The 22,988-nt window shown below is 36.3% G+C and overlaps 1 protein-coding gene and 1 long non-coding RNA gene across 15 annotated transcripts in view; both read right to left on the bottom strand.

The window, feature by feature from the left end:
* Positions 1-22,988, bottom strand: part of TBCK (TBC1 domain containing kinase) — a 201,238-nt gene that overhangs the window by 39,221 nt on the left and 139,029 nt on the right. For all 14 annotated transcript variants that reach the window (XM_081484365.1, XM_081484424.1, XM_081484339.1 and 11 more), the window contains one exon: positions 11,561-11,736. In XM_081484365.1, coding sequence (XP_081340491.1) covers positions 11,561-11,736 — 176 coding nt within the window. The remainder of the gene's footprint in view (positions 1-11,560; positions 11,737-22,988) is intronic.
* Positions 9,220-10,431, bottom strand: LOC145503927 (uncharacterized). Its single transcript, XR_014051920.1, has 2 exons — positions 10,241-10,431; positions 9,220-9,668 (listed from the first exon to the last, which is right to left on the bottom strand). It is a non-coding gene; the product is annotated as an uncharacterized LOC145503927 (long non-coding RNA).

The following is a 22,988-nucleotide window of genomic DNA, read 5'->3' on the forward strand; positions in this document are numbered from 1 at the left end:
AGTGGGGTGCCATTGCCTTCTCCAATTTAGTGTCTAGAATACATCTAACATATTTGCTGAGTAAACAGATTTCAGAATTGTGCCAAACCTAGAGTAACTAGTGTCAGGGGCAAACACACTAAATGCCTCCTAGCCTTCCTAGCTTGTGGCACCACTACCTATCAATACTTGTAAGTGTCATGATACATAATTATCTTTTGTCAAAATACAGTATGAGGCAAAAGACACAGCAACAGGAGTCATTTCCCTGGATTTTCTCCAGCACAGATACCAACCCAAAGGACCCAGTAAAACTAGTTTATTTTAGGGTAAAGCTAGAGACCTCACTCTCTGTGACTGCAAATATAAAGGAATATTTAAGTACATCAAATCTCTGGGTGATTCCATCCTTCTAGTCTTGCCTGCACCATTCCTTCCATAGTCATTCTTCTCACTGCAACACAAATCTGAGCATGCCACTTAACTGATTAAAATTCTTTAACACTTTCTCACAGCCTATGGAATAAAACCTGGACTTTCCAGCACATTATACAACATTCTCTGTAAGTTGCCTTTGCCTACTTTAGTCTCATTTTCCAACCTCATATATTCCAGCCAAGTATATCCAGGGTACTTGTAATTCCCTTAATGAGTCTTCCTCACATTCTTTGCACCCACACACTATGTGTTTTTTCAGTCTCAAGTGTCCTCTTTCTCTTCATTGCTTGGGTGACTTCCACTTGTCTTTTAAGACCCATTTCAGGCATTATCTGGCTTAGATGACCATCCTTATATTCCCATGGCTTTCTGAGTATGGCTCAGACATACAGCATTTCACACGGAATGGCAATTATCTATCTCATTTGTCTGCCTTAGCCATAAGACTGTGAGTTCCTGTGGGCAGGGGCTCTGATTTAACCAGCAAAGTAGGCTCTCAGGTAGGATTGACGGGCTGTTTAAATAAGGTTGATGGAACTCACGAACTGGGGCAATGGATAGGTGTCAGAGAAACTAGGAGCTCTCCTGCTCTGGTAGCTCAATGGTAAAGAATCTGACTATAATGCAGGAGATGTGGGTTCGATCCCTGGGTCAAGAAGATCCCCTGGAGATGGAAATGGCAACCCACTCCAGTATTCTTGCCTGGGAAATGCCATGGGCAGAGGAGTCTGGCAGGCTAGTGTCCCTGGGGTTGCAAAAGAGTTGGACACCACTGAGCAACTGAACAACAATTGATGTACTTCTCAAAACTATTAATCCAGACAGTGGAGACATTCTTCAGTAGTGGCTACCATACACTCCCACATTATACAAGGTCCATTCAGCTATGGTAATATACTTGAATAGAAACTGTAATTCAAGTATCTTCAATCTAGATCCAAACAAAAATCTTACTAAGCCTCTTTATTACCACTTTGCTCTGAACACAAGTACCTCAATATTACTTTGAAGACTTTATTAGAAATTAATTCTTCCGGACATAGAGACAAGAGCAATTCTAGCATTTACTAAGGATGAATAACGTGGTGTAATAATGAAAACAACTGAATTTATGTGCTTTTTAAATTAAAAAGTGTAAGCTTGAGGTCTTTCTTATAGCTTCTGATATTTAAAAAAAGTTAAGAGTTTTAAAAATAGAGCTTCAAAACCAACCTTGACTTCAAACAAATGAGAACAGACCATCAAAGTATTTCTGTTCATAGATAACAGTTGGACCCACATTATATGACTACTGCTGCTGCTGCTAAGTCGCTTTAGTTGTGTCCGACTCTGCGACCCCATAGACAGCAGCCCACCAGGCTCCCCCGTCGCTGGGATTCTCCAGGCAAGAATACTGGAGTGGGTTGCCAGTTCCTTCTCCAATGCACAAAAGTGAAAAGTGAAAGTGAAGTCGCTCAGTCGTGTCTGACTCTTAGTGACCCCATGGACTGCAGCCTACCAGGCTCCTCCGTCCATGGGATTTTCCAGGCAAGAGTACTGGAGTAGGGTGCCATTGCCTTCTCCAATTATATGACTAAGACCACACTAAATATGAACTCTAGGAAATTTGAAATGAAATATTTAGAAATATTAAAGAAAACAGCAGTTTAACTTGTGTATTATCTTTAAAACTTGTGTATTATCTTTAAGTACTTATGAAATTTATGTACTACTTGAGGAACATTTTCTATTGCCTCTTTAAAATATTCAATTATTGTTTGCTCTGAAATCTCCATTATGTATTGAAGGACAAAAATAACTGACCTGAACCTTTACCTAGATTAACAATTCATGTTTCCTTCTTATAAAATCAAAAATAAAATCAGATTTCAACAAAAACTTAGCTGTTTAGCCTCCCTGATATAAGCCGTTTAGCTCGACTATTAAGTATATGAACTAGATTATCTCTAGGGTTTCTTTGTATTCTAAAGCTGGGATTATATCTCTATTGCAAGTGTATCAAGTCTGTCTTCATGTCCTCCAGCTTTCCTTGCCTAAATTCCCCTCCTCTCCTGGTCTCCTCTAAGGTTAGAGGTAGTTCTCTCAGATTTTTGACATGCTTCTCCTCACCTACAATCACAAAAACTGATAATAGATTAAAATATTATCTCTTGCAGGGTATTTTTATTTGAACTGGTAATGTTTATATCATAAGCTAAATGACTAAAGCTTTAACAGAACTTCAGGTGATGGGGTTCAGGACATGCCACCCCAAATTACAGCATCTTGACATACTGAATATTTTAAGCCGAAGGAATTTGAGAAACGTCATGTGCAGGAAGGACTTTCTGACCTTCCCTTGCATCAGGTCATAAAACCTTCAACTGAGAGATGCCCTGCTTATATTGGGCTTCTCAGGTGGCGCTAGTGGTAAAGAACCTGTCTGCCAATGCAGGAGACATAAGAGATGCAAGTTTGATCTCTGGGTGGGAAGATCCCCTGGAGGAGGGCATGGCAACCCATTCCAGTATTCTTGCCTGGATAATCTCACAGACAGAAGAGCTTGGAGAGTTGGACATGACTGAAGTGACTTAGTACACACGCACACTCTTTATATTAATACCTAGAGGATAGGAACATCCTATCTTCAAGACTGAGGAACACTAAGAGGAATATGAATGGACAGGCCTTGCTAAGTTTTCCTTGGTTTACTACAAAAGCTTACAAAACTTAGCTCAAACCGCTTTTGCTCTATCACATTTTCCCATTGCTGTCCACTTTTCATCAGACCTAGCTTTAAAACACTCAGGTTTAGCCAATTCTTTAGGTGTTCCTTATGAAAGCTCCCACGTCATGTAAAACTTTTATTAAATAAAACCTGTATACTTTTCTGTTGTGAATTTGTCTTCTGTTATAGGGGCCCCTATAGAAAAGAACTTAGAAAAGTAGAGGAAAAAGATACTTTTCTTTCCCTATGTGCATAGCAGAGTTCTAGGGAGGGGTAAGGCTGTCCTTTGAATTCATTGGTAGACAGTCACTTATCTTGCTGAAGGATAACACTGCCTCCTTCCTTTTCATAAATGATCATTTAAATTATTTTACATAGGTGAAGAAAGATGACATGAAATTTAATTCTAGACATTTACTCTCCTGAAATTGTTTTCAGGAGAGTAAATGTATGAGGAAAAAACAAAGTTTTCACCGACATAAAGATGTATCACCTATATGAAGAACTGTATTAGCCAAATTTTCCTGCTTAAATGATCCATAAAAGCAAAATAGAGGATAAAAAATGATTGTGTGTGCTCAATCATCTCTGACTCTTTGCTACTCCATGGATTGTAGCCCGCCAGGCTTCTCTGTTCAAGGAATTTTCCAGGCAAGCATACTGGAGTGGGTTGCCGTTTCCTACACCGGGAGATCTTCCTGACTGGGGACTGAATTGTGTCGCCCGTGTTTCCTGCTTTGGCAGGTGGATTCTTTACCACTGAGCCACCTGGGAAGCATAAAAATGACATAAGAAGACTATAAACAATTAAGTATTATACACAACACTTAAAAAAATAACTTTCTTAGGGGAAGAAAAAGATGTTACAGAGGTTTTTTTTTTTTTCTTTCCTCCCCACTGTACTGTATAGGACTATAATTTGTAGGCACTGGAGAAATAAAACTATTTTAAAAATATACTAGTGTTAAATATTTATTCATTTCTTAAACAGATAGGAAAAGTCATGTTAATCCCAGAGTTTAACTGAAAAATTAAGTTAGTCGACAAAAATGATTCCTTCAAAAAATGAATATTTCAACAGGCCTAATTTGTTAGTTTTAAAATTACAGCATCTTAGTGAGTTTTGGAAAATTTTAACAAAACATACTTTGAGAGCATTAGATCTTATAAATTAAGTTACTACAGTAGGAAAGAACCTTTCTAACATGTTTCCTCTCTCAAAGCATGCCAAATTTTCTTTATAGTATTTAAAATAACTCATTTTTCTTTGATTCTATGTCTGTATAAAGATAACTATTGGATTTATTTAATTGGGATTAAGCCCTCTACATACAGAGGCACTGAAATCTTAATAGTTGAGTTTGTGTGTAAGATCTGAAGGAATGTATACCATGTACGGGACCTCCTAGGCAGTGCAGTGGTAAAGAATCCACCTGCCAATGCAGGAGATGCAGGAGATGCGAGTTTGATCCCTGGCTCAGGAAGATTCCCTGTAGTAGGAAATGGCAACCCACTCCGGTATTCTTGCCTGGAAAAATTGCATGGACAGAGGAGCCTCACAGGCTATAGTCCATGGGGTTGCAAAGAGTCAGACACGACTGAACACGTACGGACATACAGTGTATGAACACATAATTTGCAATCAATACACATCTCATTCAGTCATTAATTTATAGTAAGTGACATATCTCAATCTTGTTTATGCTTGCTGAATAGTCCTATGAAAAGACCAAACAGACACCTGGATAAAGCTTGGAGAATAAAGCTTGGAACATGAGGCTAGCTCTACCAACTGTCAGTTATATGCCCTTGTGAAAGTTGATTAGCCTTTTCAAGCCTCTGTTTCTTCATCAGTAAAATAGAGATATTATTTTATGCCATGCTTGGCACACTGTGAGAGCTTAATGATTGCTATTATTGGAAGTCAATTCACTTAAATCTATTAAATCTTAATAAATTATTCATTCTAAGTGTCTCATTTTAAAGAAACAGGTCAGGCATAACACTGCCACTACGTACATTCATGTATCTTCAACAGGACAGTGAAAAGTCTTTAACCAACAGTATAAATCTCTCATTGTGGATTTTTTGGAATAGTGATTACAGGTAGTCAAGTAATTAAAGGTATGTTAATAACTGTAAAATCACACTGTAGAGATTTCTTACTTCTGGTTGAAGCCATACCTACTGGCTTCAGTGACTTTATCTCCTTTGAGAAAAGGAGATATCTCAGCAGAGCTGAATGATGTAAACTGGTGGGCTATAAAAGATGTGGGGAGAAATATTCTAGGCAGGAGGAGAGAGGGCAAAGACCTTAATGTATAAATATGGTTGGCCATTTTGGACCAGCAAGAAACCAGCAAGTACAGTAAGAGAGGAAATCAGAGGAGATAAAGTCACTGAAGCCAGGTTTCTGCCTAGCTCCAACCTTGAACCAAGAGTGGCAGGATGACATAAAGACACTCCTACGTTGGGCAACTCACCTATACTTATCAGAGAACAATGTTCAGGCGAGTTGCTCTGCTTTCTGCTGTTCTATTTATTCTGCAGAAAATAAAGGAGAGTATTAATAAAAATTAAAGTCAGACTACAATCTTTGGAAAACTTGGATTGAATGTTCCTTTCATACTGTGTGTATTTAAAAATTTCAAAAATTGAGTAGCTTGAAAGGAAATATCAGGAGTGTGGTGTATACATAAACTATTTTAATTATTTTACTAATAGTTCTTAACATCAGGATAGATTACTGTAAAATTATGCTTTTTTGGATGGTTTTATGAGTCAATAACTAAAGGGTCAACCAAAAGATACATAAACTAAAACATTAAGAAACTAAAAGTACTTAAAACATTCGAAATAATAGATAAGAAGAACTTGTACATCAGGGGTCCCTGACCAGTAAATGGGAACCGAATGCTTCTTTTGGGAGTCCACTCTACTCTGCTGAGGAACTCTTAATATTCCTAAAGCCCTAACCCCAGGAACATGAACATTTATATTCTCCCAAAACTTGGGGTCTCACAGTCTAGGGAAAGTAGAAACTTTTCACAGAAAAGATAGCGAGGTATCATTTGAAGTAGAAGGCTCTCAAAGTGTATTTTCAGTAATCTAAGATTCTAGGGATTGCTTCAGGAGTTCTGGAAATGTATGGCTTGAATTTCATTTTAAATTTCATTTCAAAGATTGTGATTGAAAATACTCACATGAAATATTATATGCCAACTTCAGCATATAAGAAACCACCAACTTGCCATCCTTCATCTACATATAACCCTTATTTATAGTTAGTAAATGTTACAAATGATAACTTACAAAGAAAATTAATTGTAAAACATTTTTTCATTTGCATTTTACATAGTTTCTTTTTAAAAAAATTTATTTATTTATCTATTTTTTAACCTTACAATATTGTATTGGTTTCGCCATACATTGACATGAATCTGTCATGTGTAACATGTGTTCCCCTTCCAGAACACCCCTCCCACGTCCCTCCCCATCCCATTCCTCTGGGTCATCCTGGTGCACCAGCCCCGAGCACCCTGTATAACGCATCGAACCTGGACTGGCGATTCGTTTCACATATGATAATTTACATGCTTCAGTGCCATTCTCCCATATCATCCTGACCTCACTCTCTCCCATAGAGTCCAAAATATTGTTCTATATATCTGTGTCTCTTTTGCTGTCTTGCATACAGGGTTATCTTAACCAATTTACTAAATTCCATACATATGCATTAATATACTGTATTGGTGTTTTTCTATCTGGCTTACTTCACTCTGTATAATAGGCTCCAGTTTCATCCACCTCATTAGAACTGATTCGAATGTATTCTTTTTAATGGCTGAGTAATACTCCATTGTGTATATGTACCACAGCTTCCTTATCCATTTGTCTGATGATGGACATCTAGGTTGCTTCCATGTCCTGGCTATTATAAACAGTGCTGCGATGAACACTGGGGTACATGTGTCTCTTTCAATACTGGTTTCCTCGGTGTGTATGCCCAGCAGTGGGATTGCTGAGTCATATGGCAATTCTATGTCCAGTATTTTGAGGAATCTCCACATTGTTCTCCATAGTGGCTGTACTAGTTTGCTTTCCCACCAACAGTGTAATAGGGTTCCCTTTTCTCCACACCCTCTTCAGCATTTATTGCTTGTAGGCTTTTAGATAGCAGCCATTCTGACTGGCGTGAAATAGTACCTCATTGTGGTTTTGATTTGCATTTCTCTGATAATGAGTGATGTTGAGCATCTTCTCATGTGTTTGTTAGCCATCTGTATGTCTTCTTTGGAGAAATGTCTGTTTAGTTCTTTGGCCCACTTTTTGATTGGGTCGTTTATTTTTCTGGAATTGAGCTGCAGGAGTTGCTTGTATATTTTTGAGGTTAATTCTTTGTCCGTTGCTTCATTTGCTATTATTTCCTCCCATTCTGAAGGCTGTCTTTTCACCTTGCTTACAGTTTCCTTTGTTGTGCAGAAGCTTTAAATTTTATTAGGTCCCATTTGTTTATTTTTGCTTTTATTTCCAATATTCTGGGAGGTGGGTCATAGAGGATCCTGCTGTGGTTTATGTTGGAGAGTGTTTTGCCTATGTTTTCCTCTAGGAGTTTTATAGTTTCTGGTCTTACGTTTAAGATCTTTAATTCATTTTGAGTTTATTTTTGTGTATGGTGTTAGAAAGTGTTCTAGTTTCATTCTTTTACAAGTGGTTGACCAGTTTTCCCAGCACCACTTGTTAAAGAGATTGTTGTTTTTCCATTGTATATTCTTGCCTCCTTTGTCGAAGATAAGGTGTCCATGAAGTGAAGTGAAGTGAAGTCGCTCAGTCGTGTCCGACTCTTTGCGACCCCATGGACTGTAGCCTACTGGGCTCCCCTGTCCATGGGATTTTCCAAGCGAGAGTACTGGAGTGGGTTGCCATTTCCTTCTCCAAGGTGTCCATAGGTGCGTGGATTTATCTCTGGGCTTTCTATTTTGTTCCACTGATCTATATTTCTGTCTTTGTGCTAGTACCATACTGTCTTGATGACTGTGGCTTTGTAGTAGAGCCTGAAGTCAGGCAGGTTGATTCCTCCAGTTCCATTCTTCTTTCTCAAGATTGCTTTGGCTATTCGAGGTTTTTTTGTATTTCCATACAAATTGTGAAATTATTTGTTCTAGTTCTGTGAAAAATACCGTTGGTAGCTTGATAGGGATTGCATTGAATCTATAGATTGCTTTGGGTGGTATACTCATTTTCACTATATTGATTCTTCTGATCCATGAACATGGCATATTTCTCCATCTATTTGTGTCCTCTTTGATTTCTTTCAACAGTGTTTTATAGTTTTTTATATATAGGTCTTTTGTTTCTTTAGGTAGATATATTCCTAAGTATTTTATTGTTTTTGTTGTGATGGTGAATGGAATTGTTTCCTTAATTTCTCTTTCTGTTTTCTCATTGTTAGTGTATAGGAATGCAAGGGATTTCTGTGTGTTGATTTTATATCCTGCAACTTTACTATATTCATTGATTAGCTCTAGTAATTTTCCGGTGGAGTCTTTAGGGTTTTCTATGTAGAGGATCATGTCATCTGCAAACAGTGAGAGTTTTAGTTCTTCTTTTCCAATCTGGATTCCTTTTAATTCTTTTTCTGCTCTGATTGCTGTGGCCAAAACTTCCAAAACCATGTTGAATAGTAGTGGTGACAGTGCACACCCTTGTCTTGTTCCTGACTTTAGGGGAAATGCTTTCAGTTTTTCACCATTGAGGATAATGTTCGCTGTGGGTTTGTCATATATAGCTTTGATTATGTTGAGGTATGTTCCTTCTATTCCTGCTTTCTGGAGGGCTTTTATCATGAATGGATGTTGAATTTTGTCAAAGTATTCTCTGCGTCTATTGAAATAATCATATGGGTTTTATTTTTCAATTTGTTAATGTGGTGTATTACATTGATTGATTTGCAGATATTGAAGAATCCTTGCATCACTGTGATAAAGCCCACTTGGTCATCATCTATGATCTTTTTAATATGTTGTTGGATTCTGTTTGCTAGGATTTTGTTAAGGATTTTTGCATCTATGTTCATCAGTGATATTGGCCTGTAGTTTTCTTTTTTTGTGGCATCTTTGTCAGGTTTTGGTATTAGGGTGATGGTGGCCTCATAGAATGAGTTTGGAAGTTTACCTTCCTCTGCAATTTTCTGGAAGACTTTGAGTAGGATAGGTGTTAGCTCTTCTCTGAATTTTTGGTAGAATTCAGCTGTGAAGCCATCTGGTCCTGTGCTTTTGTTTGTTGGAAGATTTCTGATTACAGTTTCAATTTCCGTGCTTGTGATGGGTCTGTTAAGATTTTCTATTTCTTCCTCGTTCAGTTTTGGAAAGTTGTACTTTTCTAAGAATTTATCTATTTCTTTCAAGTTGTCCATTTTATTTGCATATAGTTGCTGATAATAGTCTCTTATAATGCTTTGTATTTCTGTGTTGTCTGTTGTGATCTCTCCAGTTTCATTTCTAATTTTGTTGATTTGATTTTTCTCCCTTTGTTTCTTGATGATCTGGCAACAGGATCATACTTATCAATAATTACCTTAAGTGTAAATGGGTTAAATGCCTCAACCAAAAGACAAAGACTGGCTGAATGGATACAAAAACAAGACCCCTATATATGTTGTCTACAAGAGACCCACCTCAAAACAAGGGACACATACAGACTGAAAGTGAAGGGCTGGAAAAAGGTATTTCATGCAAATAGAGACCAAAAGAAAGCAGGAGTAGCAATACTCATATCAGATAGAATAGACTTTAAAACAAAGGCTGTGAAAAGAGACAAAGATGGACACTACATAATGATAAAAGGATCAATCAGAGAAGAAGATATAACAAGTATAAATATATATGCACCCAACATAGGAGCACCGCAATATGTAAGGCAAATGCTAACAAGTATGAAAGTGGAAATTAACAATAACAGAATAATAGTGGGAGACTTTAATACCCCACTCACACCTATGGATAGATCAACTAAACAGAAAATTAACAAGGAAACACAAACTTTAAATGATACAATGGACCAGTTAGACCTAATTGATATCTATAGGACATTTCACCCCAAAACAATGAATTTCACCTTTTTCTCAAGCGCACACGGAACTTTCTCCAGAATAGATCACATCCTGGGCCATAAATCTAGGCTTGGTAAATTCAAAAAAACTGGTCATTCCAAGCATCTTTTCTGACCACAATGCAGTAAGATTCGATGTCAATTACAGGAGAAAAGCTATTAAAAATTCCAACATATGGAGGCTGAATAAGACGCTGCTGAATAACCAAAAAATAACAGAAGAAATCAAAAAACAAAACAAAATATGAATAGAAATGAATGAAAATGAAAACGCAACAACCCAAAACCTATGGGACATGGTAAAAGCAGTGCTAAGGGGAAGATTCATAGCAATATAGGCTTACCTCAAGAAACAAGAAAAAAGTCAAATAAATAACCTAACTCTACACCTAAAGCAACTAGAAAAGGAAGAAATGAAGAACCCCAGGGTTAGTAGAAGGAAAGAAATCTTAAAAATTAGGGCAGAAATAAATGCAAAAGAAACAAAAGAGACCATAGCAAAAATCAACAAAGCCAAAAGCTGGTTGTTTGAGAAGATAAATAAAATGACAAGCCATTAGCCAGACTCATCAAGAAACAAAGGGAGAAAAATCAAATCAACAAAATTAGAAATGAAAATATATTGAGTTTCTAAGAAAGATTTTATTTTAAGAGGTAGTTACCTGGTTCAAAAAAAAAAAACAAACAGAAAATCATTTACCTGGATTTAAGAGTATAAAGAATCAAGGCATGCTTTACAAAAATCTGATAGAGATGAAAATATAAGGAGAAAGACTAAACTATTACTACTTTGTAACTTTTCATATTTAATGCCAAGCAAAACCGCCATAAGTTATGGTACATTTAATAGTAAAATATTAGTGGAAAATACTTTAACATGTTCCCTATAAGCCAATATTTTGACAATTATAATAAATAAAAGTTCAGTGTTGAGATCTGGTGAACTTTCCTCTCTAGGCTATGAGGTAGACCAGGTAAACACTTACCCTTCATCTCTGCCCAAGTTTTATCTATGCCAGGAAGGATTCAAGTTCCCCCAGGAGCACCAATATACACCCGAGAAACACAAAAACCAAGAAAATAGCCCACTATTCTAGTGTTGTTTGGAAAGTATTTTAAGGTCTCTGGGATGTTATGTTATCTTATGAAACATTATATTAATATTATGCAAGTCTGTACTGGCATCCAGTTTGAGAATTATTTAGCTATCTGAATTCAGAAGAATTCCAAATATGTTCATTGTTTTTACCACATGCCCTTTAAATGAAAAGGAAGCAATGTGAATAAAGCAGGACCACCCTTTAAAACCAAATGTGTAAAGGATACTCTTCACTATTCCTGATGTCGACTATCAAAAGCTTTGGTTTACTGGACTTTGTCTTCTTGGTGGGTGTTTTGAAGTGGCCAGTCACTGTAAGCTCACATAAGTCAATCAGGTCCTCTGCTGAAATCCGGGGTGATACTTCCGACTTTAGGTCATTTAACGGAATGGATTCTCTTGACTGAAAAAAATGAACAAATAATACAAATGTTAACAATATTATAGAGAGACAAACTATAGCCAGTAGAGAATATCTTCAAGTTTTTGATATCAATCATTATAGCATATGGGAGAACAGAAAACTATATCTCATTTTAGCAGTGTACTGTGTACCTATTTCCTACCACTGATGTTTACTTTTTCATTAGTCACACATATTGTTGTTGTCTGGGAAAGACTAGAGATCTCTTCAAGAAAATTAGAGATACTAGGGCTCAATAAAGGACAGAAATGGTATGCACCTAACAGAAGCAGAAGATATTAAGAAGAGGTGGCAAGAATATACAGAAGAACTGTACAAAAATGATGTTCATGACCCATATAATAACAATGGTGTGATCACTCACCTAGAGCCAGACATCCTGGAATGTGAAGTCAAGTGGGCCTTAGGAAGCATCACTACAAACAAAGCTAGTGGAGGTGTTGGAATTCCAGTTGAGCTATTTCAAACCCTAAAAGATGATGCTATGAAAGTGCTGCACTCAATATGCCAGCAAATCTGGAAAACTCAGCAGTGGCCATAGGACTGGAAAAGGTCAGTTTTTGTTCCAATCCCAAAGAAAGGCAATGCCAAAGAATGCTCAAACTACCACACAATTGCACTCATCTCATATGCTAGTAAAGTAATGCTCAAAATTCTTCAAACCAGGCTTCAGCAATATGTGAACCATGAACTTCAGATGTTCAAGCTGGTTTTAGAAAAGGCAGAGGAACCAGAGATCAAATTGCTAACATCTGCTGGATCATCAAAAAAGCGAGAATAATATCCAGAAAAACATCTATTTCTGCTTTATTGTCTATGCCAAAGCCTTTGACTGTGTGGATCACAATAAACTGTGGAAAATTCTGAAAGAGATGGGAATACCAGACCACCTGACCTACTTCTTGAGAAACCTGTATGCAGGCCTTGAAGCAACAGTTAGAACTGGACATGGAACAACAGACTGGTTCCAAATAGGAAAAGGAGTACATCAAGGCTGTATATTGTCACCCTGCTTATTTAATTTACATGCAGAGGACATCATGAGAAACGCTGGGCTGGAAGAAGCACAAGCTGGAATCAAGATTGCTGGGAGAAATATCAATAACCTCAGATATGCAGATGACACCACACTTATGGCAGAAAGTGAAGAAGAACTAAAGAGCCTCTTGATGAAAGTGAAAGAGGAGAGTGAAAAAGTTGGCTTAAAGCTCAACATTCAGAAAACTAAGATCATGGCACCTGGTCCCGTCACTTCATGGCAAATAGATGGGGAAACAGTGGCTGAGTTCATTTTTGGGGTCTCTAAAATCACTGCAGATGGTGATTGCAGCCATGAAATTAAGACGCTTACTCCTTGGGAGGAAAGTTATGACCAACCTAGATAGCATATTAAAAAGCAGAGACATTACTTTGTCAACAAAGGTCCGTCTAGTCAAGGCTATGGTTTTTCCAGTAGTCATACATGGATGTGAGATTTGGACTATGCAGAAAGCTGAGTGCCGAAGAATTGATGCTTTTGAACTGTGGTGTTGGAGAAGACTCTTGAGAGTCCCTTGGACTGCAAGGAGATCCAACCAGTCCATCCTAAAGGAGATCAGTCCTGGGTGTTCATTGGAAGGACTGATGTTGAAGCTGAAACTCCAATACTTTGGCCACCTGATGCGAAGACCTGACTCATTTGAAAAGACCCTTATTTTGGGAAAGATTGAGGGCAGTAGGAGAAGGGGATGACAGAGGATGAGATGGTTGGATGATATCACCGACTCAATGGACATGAGTTTGGGCAAATTCTGGGAGCTGGTGATGCACAGGGAGGCCTGGTGTGCTGCGGTTCATGGGGTCACAGGGAGTCGGACACGACAGAGCAACTGAACTGAACTGAACTGAATACTGGAGTGGGTTGCCATTTCCTTCTCCAGGGGATTTTCCCAACTCAGGGATCGAACTCTTGTCTCTTGTGTCTCCTGCACTGCCAGGCAGACGTTTTTACCATTGAGCCACCTGGGAAAGCACACATAGGAAACCATTAATCTTTTCCTTCACTACAACTTCTTGGCTCAAATGTGGTAGAAAGAAATGAGGTCGACTTTTCCTTATGAGAGCACTGTTTATCTTTAAAAACAGCTGTTTTAAGCACATTTCATTTTTCTTCAAGTATTATTATGTTGTTGTAAATTGCATTAATTAAAGCTCTGGTAATATGAGAAATTGTTTTGTGACTCAGTATTGAACTTTTTTAACATGATTTATGTTACTTATGAATGGTTGGGTGGAAATTAGATTCTCAGAAATGAAGAACAACATAATGCTTTCTTAGATAATTAAAGCAAATTGACAATGTATCTTAATTGTAAAGGAGGTAAAATCAGACTCCAGACCATCTAACCTGTCTGTATATGTTTGTTACATGTCATAATACTGATTCAGACTTAAAAAAAAAAATCGCTCAGTTGTGTCCAACTCTTTGTGACCCCATGGACTATATAGTCCATGGAATTCTCTAGGCCAGAATACTGGAGTGGGTAGCCTTTCCCTTCTCCAGGAGATCTTCCCAACCTAGGGATCAAACCCAGGTCTCCCACATTGCAGGCAGATTCTTTACCAGCTGTGCCACGAGGGAAGCCCAATTCAGACTAAGGGCCATTCATAATTATTCTTCATGTTATTTGGTAGGCAGGAGGATCCTCTAACCTTCACAAAAGGAAACACAATACATCTCAATTCAACACAAACTTGTTGAACACTAGTAGTCACTCTTGAAAACTTATTTAACATAATTTGAAAATTTAAGAACTTTCAAAATTCACTTGATTTAAAATATGGGGATTCAAAAAATTTTTACTTATATGCTTAATATGCTTTCAAGATTGAGTCTAACTATTATCTCATTTGCTTATTTTCTCTCTTTCCTCAATTTCATATTGGGATTCCACATATATAATTCCCAATTTAGACTTTCTAGGCAGGAGAGAATAAAGCCTATGAATTATGTAACAGACAGACTTATTTTGAAAAAAAAAATTGTTCTCAATTGTTTTTGGAGTTTGAATGTCAGCCCTCATCCCTTGGGTTTCTGTGACTATGTATGGTATAAATTCTTTAGTAGTAAGAGTAAAGCAATTGTTCTCTCACTTTATTAGCTTTTAAATAGAAATGGAAGTTGCTAAGTTTTATGAGTTTATTGCCCTTAATAAAAAATAGGAATTAGGAATTTTAACTTTTTAGTATTAGAAATTAAATCTACTTAAACATTGTGAAATTAAAACTGCTTCAGAAAGATTAGTTTTAAAATCAGCAAGTCATACAATCAATGCTTCTATCTTCTTTTTCATTAGATTGCTGGCTCTATAGGTATTTTCCTCAGCCTTCACATGAAGCTATACATTTCTGAAGATAAAATAAAGAACTCTTGATTACTCTAGTTCTGCTTTCAGTCATTCAGTGCTGAATGGGGCATTTCTAAAAGAGATTTTGTCTGAACGGAAGGGGTGCCTGACTGATGAAGGAAAGAATTTTACCAAAGTATTCTCTATGAAGAACTGATTGATAAAAGAAAGATTTAACCTTGGCGTTGGTTCCAATCAAATGCATCATTTGTGAGGAGGTTCTTCAAAGAAAAGACTGATTGTCTTATGAAATGGTAAGAAAAGAAGGAAACAGGAGTCACTGACAAATTCATAACTTTCTGAAATTTGAGTGTGTATCATCAAAGAACTTTAATATGTTGCAAGCATGTTCATCTACAAATTAAATTTAGGAGATTAGTAAATTATACTTAGGATAAATTATACAACTTTGCTTTATGAAGAAAATAATTATAATACTAAAAAATTCAGAATCGAGTTTTTCTTTTATTAGACAGTTTTATACACAATTTCACTATTCATACAATTTCCACTTAGAGGCATAATATTCCATTTCCAAACTAGAGTCAAAATTTATTTAGTAATGTTACTGACAAAAACTATCTTTCAGTAGAGTGGATTCTCTGAAAGGGCTATCTAAATGTGTTAGTGATAACGCTGAGCAAGCAAGCAAAAATCCAAACCTGGTAACATGACAGTTATTTTCCTGTGTCCATTAAACTAGGAGAATCACTCTGTCATGGTACCTAAGAGTCTGTAATGGAAGACTTGACTTTTTTTGGTATATGGTGTTAGAGAATGTTCTGATTTTTTTTTTAAACATGTAGCTATTCAGTTTTCTCAGTACCACTTATTGAAGAAATTGTCTCTATTTTTGTCACTTTTGTAGTAGATTAATTGACTACAGGTGCTTGGGTATATTTCTGGGTTCTCTATTCTGCTTCATTGATCTATGTGTCTGCTTTTGTGCCAGTACCAGGTTTGATTAGTGTAGCGTTGCAGTATAACCTGAAGTCAGGGAGCATGATTCCTCCAACTCTGTTTTCTTTCTTAAGATTGTTTTCACTATTTGGGTCTTTTGTGTTTCTATATAGATTTTAAAATTATTTGTTCTAGTTCTGTGAAAAATGCCATTGGTATTTTGATAGGGATTGAATCTGTAGATTGCCTTGGGAAGTATGATCGTTTTAACAATGTTAATTCTTTCAATCCAAGAACATGGTATATCTTTTCATCTGTTTGTGACATCTTCAATTTCTTTCATCAGTGTCTTTTAGTTTTTCAAGTACAGATCTTTTACCTCCTTGAAAGAAAATGGAAAGTGAAAGCGAAGTCGCTCAGTCGTGTCCGACTCTTTGCGACCCCATGGACCGTAGCCTACCAGGCTCCTCTGTTCATGGGATTTTCCAGGCAAGAATACTGGAATGGGTTGCCATTTCCTTCTCCAGGAGATCTTCCCAACCCAGGGATTGAACCCGGGTCTCCCGCATTGTAGGCAGATGCTTTACTGTCTGAGCCATCAGGGAAGTCCTTTACCTTCTTAGGTAGGTTTATTCCTTATTTATTATTTTATTCTGTTTGATTCAGTGGTAAATGGGATTGTTTCCTTAATTTCTCTTTCTGATAGTTCATTGTTATTGTATAGAAATGTAATAGATTTTTATATATTAATTTTGTACCTGCAACTTAACCAAATTCATGAGCTCTAGTAGTTTTCTGATGGTATCTTTAGGATTTTCTATTATAGTATCATGTCATCTGCTAACAGTGATACTTCTTCCTTTCTAATTTTGATTCCTCTTGTTTCTTTCTCTTGTCTGATATCTATGGTTAGGACTTGCAATACTATGTTGAATAAAAGTGGTGGGAGTGGGCATCCTTGTCTTGTTCCTGATCTTACAGGAAATGCTTTTAGCTTTTCACCATTGAGTTAGATGTGGGTTTGTCATATATGGCCTTTTTTATGTTGAGGTATTTCCCTTTATGCCCACCATCTGGAGAGTTGTTTTTTCCTTAAATCATAAATGGATGTTGAATTATATCAAAAGCTTTTTCTGTATATTTTGAGAAAATCATATGGTTTTATTTTTTAATTTGTTAATGTGATTATCACACATTGATTTGCAGACACTTAAAAATCCTTCTATCCCTGGAAATATTAACTACGAGAATAAAGAACCAGTGTCTAGAATCCTTCTCCCATATTTTCTGTCACATGTCCTGGCACTAACTTCAACCTAGTTACCAAGGACAGAAATCTGAAAACCACTGCAGACTTTTCATCCTTCCTTATTTCTCATTCCTATATAACAAATCCCCAAGTTCCATCAAAATAACTCTTGAATCCAAATCTGTTCCCTGATTTATTGCCCTACTTCAGGGCCTCCATCATCCCTCAAATGGACTGTAGAAGCTGTTTGCCCCTCTTGCTATTTCTTTTTTTCCTCCAATATTGTCTTCACATAAAGTCAGCCCTTCTAATCCATATTCCAAATGCTACTTGAGTTAATATAAAAACCTGATCAGGCTTCCCTGATGTCTTAGATGGTAAAGAATCTGCCTGTAATGAAAGAGACCTGCATTTGATCCCTGGGTCAGGAAGATCCCCTGGAGAAAGGAACAGCAACCCACTCCAGTATTCTTCCCTGGGAAGTTCCATAGACAGAGGATCCTGGCAGGTCGCAGTCCCTGGGGTCATAAAGAATCGGACACAACTGAGCAGCGAACATACACTTGAAAATCTGATCATGTAGATTTTATAATTAAGAACACCTCACTGGCTTCTAGACATTGATGGAGTGAAATCCAAATTCTTTGGTATAGAATATAAAGTCTTTTATGAATTGGTATCTGTCTATAGTAGGCAAGAGACCATAGGCTTTGGGGTCAGATTACCAGGACTCAAATTTTGGCCAGCCCACTTACAGTATATGACTTTGGACATGATACTTAAACTCTCTACCTAATTTCTTCATCTATAAAGTGGGATAACAGCAATTATTGAAATCCTCCTGGGCTGCTGTAAGAACTAAATGTTAATCTGTATAAAACATTTAGAATAGTGTCTGACATGCTGTCAGAGTTTAATAAATGTTTGGTATCTTTCACCTTTTTTCTCACCCCTCACCACCTTGTACCTTGTGCTTTGGCATTAGCAGACTATCTGCCTTTTTATACCACTGTGCCAGCTTTGTCCATGTTGCTTCCTCTGCTTAGAATGCCACACCTTGTCCACTTAATACATACCTGCTCACCTTACAAGTATCAGTTCAACCATTACTCTCTCTGTGAACAAAGTCTTTTTAACCTCTGACAGGCTCATTTAGTTTCTCTCCTGTGTCCCCACAGGTATCTGGTAGATGTCTTTATTGTAATAGGATTATTTACTTCCATCAGACTAACAGCTCCTCAAAGACAAGGAAAGTTACTTTTACACCTATGATTTCCCCAGGTTTCAGCATATTATCTGACACATAATATATTTGTTGAATATGAATGAATAAAATAGTATTTCTAAATTTTCTATTACTTTTCCTGAGTAATTTTGTGCTATGGGGTATGTACAAATTTTCCCCAAACATGTACATACCTGCATCATAGTAATTACTATACTTGTAATACATTATCTGTTTCTTCACTTGAATTACAAAATCCTTAAATGCAGGTTCTACGTCTTTTCATATTTGTATCTCCAAAAGACAGCACAAGGTCTGGCACCAAAAATTGTTAATAGGTATCTAATGAATGAATGAGTGAATAAAAATGTGATTAAATAACACTACAGAGCAAAGCTATTTGTCTGGATCACTAGACAGACTCTTCAGGGATGGCAAATCATCAGATTCTCTAGCTTCTGGGCACTGTGATGGTTAATCAAGAATACTAAAACCTGTGTCTGCCTCAATAATTTCTCACAGCCATCTCTCTTTTCCTCAAGTGAAAAACTGAAGATGACAGCTGCTACCATATAAGCTTACAAAACATGTTCTAATTAATTGAAAGGCTTAGGTGAATATAAAGAAGGCAAAAATAAACACACATACAAAACTATCCTTAGTAAAGCAGGTAATTTAATGATAATAAAAAATATGAATGAAGGAAAAAATAGATAAATACTAGAGCTGAAACTTAGGGGAATATCAATAAAACTGGAAAAGCTGTATATGAACCATGTGCATGATGATAAATGAGGAAAATATAAGTAAATATGCTTCTCTTTTTCCTTCTCTCTATATTTTCTTTATATCTCTCTTTTCCTTTCTTTATACCTTTCTAATTATCTATAAATGAGATAAATATAAGCATGTAAAAATATTTGAAAGAATAATTGATTCCAAATATTTTCAAAAGAATAGAAAATAGACCTGTATATTCATAGACCAAGGTAAAATTGAGGAGAATGATGACCTGTGTGTGTGTGTGTGTGTGTGTGTGCTTTGCAATACAATAGACTATTTACAAAGTCTAAGTAGACTTTGTAAAAACAACTAAATAGACTGTGTAAAAACGGGTAAGATTTTAAAGTTTTTAAACAGTTGCTTTAAAGAGAGGTGCCAAACAATTTTTCCCCAAGGACTTCTATCTTATAACTATTCCAAGGCAAAGAAAACATTGAAAGATCATTTTATGAAGTGACCTTAACCTAATACTTAAATCTAACAAAAATGGCATCAAACACAAATGCATGCACAACCCCTCAATATTCCTTATGAATATAGATTCTTTCAAAAAATCTCAAAACTAGAAAATTGAATGCAGTAGCAATTTAAAAGAATGGCATATTATGACCAAATGGGATATTCCAGGAATGAAAGATGGCTCAATATAAGGACAATTTGAAAAGTAATTCATCACCTTTAATTAGTCAAAGGATACAAAGTATGTAATTCATCACTGTAGGTGACACGAAGCCATACGTGATAAAACTTCACATTTATTCCCAATTTTAGAAAAAGAAAAACTCATGGTAAACACATATCAGAACGAAAGCTAATCTGAATGATGAAAGATTTCATTAAGACAGATGTTCTTCATCTCAAATATTTGACATTCTACTTAATGATGAATCATACAAGCAGACTTATTGGGAAAAAATGTATTTCTTAGATAATACAATAGTCTTAGAAAAATCCAGACTAATTAGAGGAAAGTCTAATAAAACTGGTAAGAAATTGGTAAAGTTTTAGTCACAATATATATACAACAAAATCATTAGCTATTGTCAATAGCAGCAGAAGCCAGTCAAAAAACCCAAGGAACATAAGCTTTCAATCGCAATGTCAAAAGATTCCTCCAAAACAAAATACTTAGAAATAAAAGAATAATATTTAAAGAAAATGAAACAGTTTTGTGATGGGCATTTGAAAAACCTGAGACACATAAAATGCTATCTGGAAAGAAAGATTCAGTATTGCAAGATCTTTATTTCCTCTTCAAACAATATATTAACATATTACAATTTAATCAAAACTCTAAAAGGATCTTTCTTTTTGATTTTGAAACAAAAACTCTAAAGTTCATTTGTCTAAATAGGTGAGAATGTCAAGAAAACAATGAAAAATAATAAAATACATTGTCATATGCTAAAACCATGTAAAATATCACCATGTGATATTTCACCAGAATTGACTATGAGACTAACAGGCCATAATGGGGTGTATAGAAAGAACTAAATAAACAAAAGAATGCTGTAAAAGAATAGGATTCCATAAAAAATCACTGGAGAAAATGGTGTATTATTTAGGATATAGTGTAGGCATCATTTATTACTTAGAATAAAATAAAATCATGCTTCTATCTTATACTACAAAGTAAAATGATTTGTAAGTTGAACAAAAAATTATATGTAAAAAGTAGAATCACAAAAGAGTAAGAACTGATGACTTAAATTAATTTCAAGCATATCGCAAAAGCTGAACTCTTAAATAAGAGAAATGTATGTGAAAAATAATAATTTAAGATGCCCTTAATATATAAAGAACTCTTTTAATCAATAAGACAAACCAATAAGAAAAGACAGCCTGCTTAGTTAAAATGAAGGGAGGGGAGATATACACATATACTTGACAAAATAAACACAAATAAGTAAAGAAAAAGTTTTTACCTCAATCACAGATATATAAAAAACATATGTACAATCAAAGACATAGAAAAAGTAGGTAAGTGTTCTGGATATCTTTTGCTTGTCTCTCCAGATTCACTCTCCATTGGTTCCTGCTTGTTCTCTACTGAGGGAGGCCTCTGTTTGGACCTAGAAGGCCTCTGTTTGGAGCCAGGTCCTCTGGCTTTCAAGGTGGTTCAGATGAGAGAGAGTAGGTCAAGGTAATAGAATTCCCTGGTTCCGTACTTGAAAATTCACCTTGATCTAGCTATGTTTGTTGACCAAAGGTCACTGTTCCTCTCAAGATGGCTTTCTCAACCTGCTTCTCATTTCCCGTGTTCTGATAATCTCTTCCTTCCTCATCCCTTTGGCTTTTAGGTGGTAACAGTGCTATTGCTAATTTTCATAATTTACTGCATTATCTCTCATATTTTCACCAACAACATTCCACCATCATCTTTGTAACTATTATCTCTCTGAATAAACCATTTTTGAATTATTCTAATGTGAGTATATAATCTTTTGCTGTTGGTTGAACTCTGACAGTAAGCGTGTAGGGAAGAACTCAAAAACACATTATGTTTCAAGGCACATGAAAAGATGCTCAACATCAGTAATTATTAGAGAAATGCAAATCAAAACTACGAGGCACCACCTCACACTTGTCAGAATGGCCTCCACTAAAAAATCTACAAATATTAAATGCCAGAGAGGGTGTGGAAAAAAGGGAACCCTTGTACACTGTTGGTAGGAATGTAACTTGATGCAGCTACTGTGGAAATAGTATGGAGATTCCTCAAAAAACTGAAACTAGAGCTACTATATGATCTAGTAATCCTCCTCCTGGGTATATATCTGGACAAAACTATAATTCAACAAGATACATGCACCCCTATGTTCATGGTAGCATTATTCACAATAGCCAAGACATGGAAACAACATAAATATCCATTGACAGGTCAATGGATAAAGACACTGTGGTATACATATACAATAGAATACTACTCAGCCACAAAAAGAACAAAGTAATGCCATTTGCAGCAGCAACATGGATACAACTAGAGATTATCATACTAAGTGAAGCAAGTCAGATAGAGAAAGACAAATACCATATGATATCACTTATATGTGGAATCTAAAATATAACACAAATGAACCTATCTGTCAAACAGAAACAGAATCATGGACATAGAAAATAGATTCATGGGGTCCAAGGGGGTGGAGCCTGGGAGAGGGATGGAGTGGGAGCCTCTCCATAAGCTTTCATATGTAGAATGGATAAACAACAAGGTCCCACTGAATAGCACAGGGCTTCCCAGGTGGTGCTAGTGGTAACAACCTGCCCGCCAGTGTAGGAGACATAAGAGACAAGGATTCAATCCCTGGGTCAGGAAAATCTCCTGGAGGAGGAAATGGCAACCCACTCCAGTATTCTCGCCTGAAGAATCCCATGGACAGAGGAGCCTGGGAGGGGGCTACAGTCCATAGGGTCGCAAAGAGTCAGACACAATAGAAGTGACTTAACACACACACACACACACACACACACACTGTATAGCACAGAGAACTATGTTCAATATCCTATGATAAACCATAATGGAAAAGAATATTTAAAAAAGAATATGTAAATATGTATAAGTGAATCACTTTGCTGTACAGTAGTAGTTAACACAACATTGTAAATCAACTATACTTCCATAAAAATAAATAAAATACACACGTTTTAGATATGTGAATCAACATAGACTTCCTGGAGGAAAAAATCA

This window comes from Giraffa tippelskirchi, chromosome 1, assembly GCF_054371585.1.
Source record: "Giraffa tippelskirchi isolate mGirTip1 chromosome 1, T2T-mGirTip1v1.2.pri, whole genome shotgun sequence".
Lineage (NCBI taxonomy): Eukaryota > Metazoa > Chordata > Mammalia > Artiodactyla > Giraffidae > Giraffa > Giraffa tippelskirchi.